We start from the raw sequence: 6,552 nt of genomic DNA on the forward strand, positions 1-6,552 counted from the left end.
AGGACTGCAAGCAATGTGAGTTCCGACCTGCAATGTGCGACCGCGTAGTACTGCAAGCAATGTGAGTTCCGATCTGCAATGTGCGACCGCGTAGGACTACAAGCAATGTGAGTTCCGACCTGCAATGTGCGACCGCGTAGGACTGCAAGCAATGTGAGTTCCGACCTGCAATGTGCGACCGCGTAGGACTGCAAGCAATGTGAGTTCCGACCTGCAATGTGCGACCGCGTAGGACTGCAAGCAATGTGAGTTCCGACCTGCAATGTGCGACCGCGTAGCTGCAAGCAATGTGAGTTCCGACCTGCAATGTGCGACCGCGTAGGACTGCAAGCAATGTGAGTTCCGACCTGCAATATTATAAGCGACCATCCCATAACCCACGCACCGCCCGATTACGAATACAGTGCCACTTTGCGTGCGTCTGTTACATAGTCTGGTACCTGCTGTCCGATTTGTCCGTCATGCGATCAACAAAGTCAGTCAAATTTTAATGTTTTTGAGTTCCAGGAATAATCTTTTGCACAGGTTAGTGAGTAGTTATAACAAAAACTGATGTATTTGACCATTCCAACTGAGTTCCGACTTCAAATGCAATACAATTATCCGAAAAATTTCATTTTTTTAGCAGTTCCGGCAGATCAGGCAGATCAGGCAGTTCCGGCTTTTACCAATTGCCGGCAAAAGACCGCAAACGACAGTTGAATTTCTATCTAAAAAACTCTAAATTCTCCTCTCAGTGACGATGTTTCGACCAGGTAAGTGACCTTTTTAGACACCACTATGCATGTGCTTCAATCTGACGAATCATGTAACTATGAGTGGTTGAGTTTGTTAAGTCTGGCATTGTCATTGATTGACATGCTGTACAAAAACGCAAAATAAACAAAACTGACCATATTCATTATTATTAACCATCGTCGGCATCGTCCTGTCCTCCATGATCAAATGGCTGTGCTAATTTTTAACAATTTAAACAAATTAAAGTGCATCTTTGTAACAGTACGAAGAGGCAGCTAGTAGCACTCTTAGTCTGACTCTGATTGTCTAATTAAAGATATTAAATGACAAGCTGAAGCTCATTCGGTCCTAGTTGCGGCAACGTAAGTCGTAACCCTCCTCCTGCATGTCCTGACTGGCGGAGTGGCGGCCGTCGGGAGGGTCACGTTATCGCAACTAATTTGGTCCAATCGTGTCAACGGAACTAGGGACGAATAGTTTTTTAATAAAGTTTGTTTATTACACTAACAGTAACACACAGGTCATGCAGGTTTGGAGAAATTCTACTAGTACTAGAATAGCATCATGATTCAGGAGATATTATTGATCAATAAATCATACTTTGTAAATGAAAGTGGCAAACACCGAACCCAGAAGAGTAAGTTCACTTTTAAGTTTGAATAATTATAAAGTAAAACAGTAAGATTTTTTATTTTTATTATTTTTTTACAAGGGCTCACAGTGACATCTCTCTGTAGGTTATTTTCAACCTCAAACATTGTTCTTTCAACCTCAAAGAAAAACCTTCAACAACTGAGAAAGAAGACGGGCTTCAGCTTTGCCAATTGCCGAAAGGCACTGGACAAATTTGGCAATGATCTCAAACAGGTAGAATTTTGTTAAGGGGTTTTCAGTAAAAATTGTAATACTTGTATGTAAAAATATTGGTTGATTCTCCTACAATATCAAAAGTTATTTAACTGATAAAACTAAGAGCAGTCAGACTGTTTAGGAGGTTGGTTGGGTGTCATGGATTTTCCATAATTTCTCCCGAAAAAGTTTCTAACTTTTTTTAAGACAATACATCACTTGAACAATTTAAACAATATTGAAAACCAGTGATGTAATTGTAATATCCATAGTGATGTTGATGATAGTTGATTTGTTTTCACAAGTGCAAAATACTATTCAGTGAATTTCCCTTAACTCTTGTTTAAATAATTTAATTTGAAGGCAGAAGAGTGGCTCCAGGAGCAGGCGCAGAAGGAAGGCTGGAGCAAGGCCACTAAACTCAAAGGGAGAACAACCACCCAGGGTCTCATTGGCGTCATGCGCGACGGGAACAGCGCCACCATGGTGGAGGTCAACTGCGAGACAGACTTTGTCGCAAAGAACAGTGAATTCCAAGGTTTTGTAGGTCAAGTTGCTGTTGCATCATTGAAACATTTCGTGGAACAACATGCCGAGATGAAAGATCTCACTAGTTTTGCAAAGGTAGGTCAATGAGAGACTTTCTTGGACGATAGAGGGCAGCAGCCACCTAGCGTTGGAAAGTTTCCTATAGGTCTTCAAACTCACAGGGATGCAAGAATGCACTAGACTGCCTTGCCACAAACAACTTCAAATGTTAAATTGTTGCAAGAACTCACTCTGCGCTGGTAAAGTTTTATAACATGAATTCCCCTTGATCCACTGAGTGAAAGTAGCAGTCTCGATTGGTTTCCTACCTTCCGCACAGAGAGTAGTTAAAAAGCAGGACAGTTCTTTTTAAAGAGTTGAAAAGTCTCCTGAATTCCGAAAATCTACTCTGCACATGGTGTTAGCGCAAACCAAACACATTACCTCACCATGCAATGCCTAAAATCCTGAGAAAAAACAACACATTTAATACAATTTATCTGAAAATAATTGTACTTAAAAGGTATACATTTTCTATTACTTTCAGACAATCTACACAGGTGAAGATATGCAGAAATTTGCACTTGAAGATCAGAAAACTCTTCAGGATATAACAGCCATGACCATTGGCAAGATTGGAGAAAATATGACACTGAACAGGTCTCTGTGTCTAGTTGCACCAAAAGACCATTACTTAGGTAGGATTGTATTTGTGACTCGCAGATATTTTATGGGACGATGCATAAAAAGATTTGCGTTGAGAAGTTTTTTGAATCTGTCCTAGATGTATAATTTTATCTACTCTTATCAACCCATCAGCATATAAATACTGCCCATTCTGCTTTGAACTCGCTTTGTTGTCAGTGCGTATTGATTTTGCAAAATGGAATAAACCAAGTGTTTGTGAAAATGTTTTACACCAGCGAAGTATATGACACAGAATTATTTCTCAGAATAGTTTGAATTGTTCACACGTTTTTTTTCAGTCATATCAAATCATGCACCATAAATGTTTCTGAACAATATTACCTTCTCCAAGTAAACATGCTTAAAGCCACTAATTAGTAAATGACCCAAACATAAACAGTCATTACCTAAAAAAACACAAATTAAGTAAGTTTTGATTCTGTCTCCCAGGAACGTACATACACTCCGTCCTCCAGTCGCAGCACAAAAGCAAATGTATGGTCGGTAAATACGGTGCCCTGGTCGCATTCAAGAAGACCGAGGGTGGAACCAAGGAGTTCCGACCTGCAGACATCGGACGTCGTCTCTGTCAACACATTGTAGGAATGAGTCCAGTCACGATAGGGGAGTTTGCTGAAGTTAAACCTGGTAATACATGTTTCTTATTTAACTGTTGTGAAAGAAAGAACAAGCTGGTTACAGGGCACGATTTTATAAAGCCATTACAAAGAAAATTATTGGTAAAGCAAAAATTAGTTGTCTATCAGTCACAACAATGTAAACTTTATGGACTTTTGGCTGGTAACCAGTTTCTGCTTAGAAATAGTTGTCTGTGCTTAGCAAGTTTTTGGGCTAACAGGCTTTATGGAATTGGGCCCTGCTCTTAGCTATTAACCTGGACCTTTAGTATAACCACCTGGTTTCCAAATTGTACGATTGTCGTACATACAAAATTGAGATTTCCTTGTAGATTTGAATTAAATTGGAGGTAAGAATTAACATTGAAGGTCTGGAAAGCATGTTGTTGCAACACCGGAAAAAGACTTTGAATTTACTCCATGTCACCCACAGCCAAAGTGCCCATCGATAGAATTCTACAAAAGTTCATGTTTTCCTCATAAAAGGACAGTTGACTTTCGATATAACAACTCGCTGGTTCCGGTCAAACTACCTCTTTATAAAACAGGAAAGCTTTTACAAGAGGACAGCACAACAAAGAAAAACAAGGTAGAAATGAGAGACTTCAGAATATACTCTTTAAAAGCGGAACCTCTTTATAACGTTAGGCGTGTTCTTTGTAACAAGGGTTGACTGTTTTACCAGAGAAAAGTTTTAGAGTCCCTCCAATAACAATATTAAAAGGTCTACCAGACAAGATTAAAGCATCGCAAGTGAGAAAACCAAAAAGATAAAGTCCGTTTTGAATGAAACTGACAGCGTAATGAAAGACCCATTTTCTACAACTCTCACAGTAACACCCGAAGCACCACCCAAGATTGAGGAGCTCAAGCAACATGAGTCCGAGCAAGATGCTCCGCCCGAGAAGGAACAGCAAGTGGAAACGGAGATGCTGAAACAAGAGTATCTCTTGGACCCGACCATGACAGTCGGCGACCTCGTCAGGCAAGAAAACCTCGAGATTATCGACTTTGCACGGTTCGAGTGCGGAGAGTCGGCTGTGGGAGAGACAAGTCAGTGAGATTATTCAGAGTGATTGCTTAAAAGTGCTAAGCTATTTTGCCGCCAAATTCACTTTCATCAAATAAAAGTGTTTTCTCAAGAGATTTTCTTCCAAGAAAGAATCACAAGAAAAAGTAATTTCAGTGTACCCTTACACGAGGGGCAGTGTATTGTTGGATAATTCAAAGTGTGAATTAATTCCCATACTTTAGTTTGAACATGCATGATATTTTTCCGACTATGATTTCCCATTTTCTTTTACTTTTAAAAGAAAATCAATACCCCAAAAAAGTCTATTAAAGCCTCTCACAGATGTACATGTTGGTTAGATAATATTTTAAGGTTTCCTAAAGTTTCCTTCCAACATTTGATTGCATGGAACTCGTATTTGAAATTAATGATCAATCAGTGGTTTACATTGCGGTGGGAAGCAATGCAAGTACGATCCAGCTCGTTGGACTACGACTATGACCTTTGGTGTTTCAACTGACGTTGTCTTTCACTTACTCCGAGAGGACCAAATAGTCCCGAGACATTTCAGTAACACCAACCCCAATCAGTTCATATGACAAAGTGTATTTTGAGTTGATGTGTATTTTATTTACCCTATATATATACACACAAAGGGCTGTCGGAACAGCAAAATACCGGTACAATTATATATTTATTTATACAGTCATACAAATTCTACAAAATAATACATTATACATTTTAAAACATGATCAGCCATTTGAGTGGAATGTCAAATAAAGTGTGAAAGAAGACTCAAGAATTTTACAAAATGTATTCTTGTTCTGTCTGATAGTCAAACTTAAAGAACTCTTCACCATTCTTGTTCTAATAAGTAAGGAAAATACTGTAAAAAATGTCTTATAAGTTTGTACATTGAGGTCCTTTGGTACAAATAATAAAGAAAAAGTAATTATGCATAATGTATTTGATGTGTCTTTTACTCGATCTTAGTCAGTATGGTGATTTTCCTAATTTCAAGATTCTTTTTTGATCTGTTGTTGCGAGGTGAAGTTGCCAGCAAAGAGATAACAAGACTGGGCCATGAATAATCATAAATGCCAACTCGGCAACCAACTTTAATCTGGATTCCACTTTCGTGACTCGGATCTGACACTAACGACTTCTGACTTTTCAAAACAAAAACTTTACATTAAGTACTTGTGCCTTGAATTTAAACTCGAGCAAAGTGACTCAAGATTCAAACTCGAACTCGTCCTGAGAGACTTGACTATGGTGGTCATTATGCATTCATTTGGAGGGTGTTGCTTTTCCATCAAAATGAAAGGAAAGACAAAATATCGTCAACCTCGGTGTTTAAAACCCATACCGCAGTGTCTACATATTCTTTAGATCTGATTAACTGTGTTATGTCTTACAAAATTTACAACTTTGTTTGCTTTTCAGTCAATAAATCTCATTAAAATACTATATTTCATAGTAAATAAAATCACGAGTCTAAAGCAAGACTTACAATTACATCTTAAAATATTTAGTGTAAAAAATACCTCATTATTCTTCTCACAATCTGACGACAATGTCCTCATGTAACATTACTGTGCTAGGTTGACAGTGAAGCTTCATATAACATTGAAACAATTATAATAGTAACTTCTCCTGCAATGGAACTTTATACATTGATATACTTCTACCAAACAGTGGAACAGTTTCTTGTTTCAAAAAAATGAGACAAAAATATAGACTGGTACAAACTTCTACATCAAATAATTATGTACATGAACCGCAAGAGTAATCCATACACATGATGAGACATTGAGGAACTAGAATATTTTAAAGACATAAATGATAAACATCTACTTACGGTGGTGATTTCACAAGGAGATATTGCCATTAGCCTTTTACACACAAAAATCTCTCGCCATAAACCTCACGTTCAGCCTAAAATAAAAGCTGTTTAGGCGAGTTACATAACTTGTAGAAATAGGAATACAAACATTAGACAAACTGTTTTTTCTAGCAAGCTTGGGCGATATCACGATATTATCGAATATCGCGATATTAATTTGGACACGATTTCGATATCGGATGGATTTGGTTTTA

The 6,552-nt window shown here is 38.1% G+C and overlaps 1 protein-coding gene across 2 annotated transcripts; it reads left to right on the plus strand.

Moving 5' to 3' along the window:
- Nucleotides 1–296: 296 nt before the first annotated feature.
- Nucleotides 297–5,469, plus strand: LOC117291646 (elongation factor Ts, mitochondrial-like). Of its 2 annotated transcripts, none has more exons than XM_033773490.1 (7): nt 297–525; nt 626–755; nt 1,451–1,605; nt 1,951–2,211; nt 2,663–2,813; nt 3,253–3,450; nt 4,275–5,469. In XM_033773490.1, the coding sequence occupies exons 2-7, from the start codon at nt 743–745 to the stop codon at nt 4,499–4,501; spliced, it is 1,005 nt and encodes a 334-aa protein (XP_033629381.1). In that variant the 5' UTR covers nt 297–525; nt 626–742; the 3' UTR covers nt 4,502–5,469. The 2 variants fall into 2 exon arrangements, with proteins under 2 accessions (XP_033629381.1, XP_033629382.1); XM_033773491.1 differs by having other exon boundaries at nt 629–755.
- The last annotated feature ends 1,083 nt before the right edge of the window (nt 5,470–6,552 follow it).

This window comes from Asterias rubens, chromosome 6, assembly GCF_902459465.1.
Source record: "Asterias rubens chromosome 6, eAstRub1.3, whole genome shotgun sequence".
NCBI classification, from domain to species: Eukaryota; Metazoa; Echinodermata; class Asteroidea; order Forcipulatida; family Asteriidae; genus Asterias; species Asterias rubens.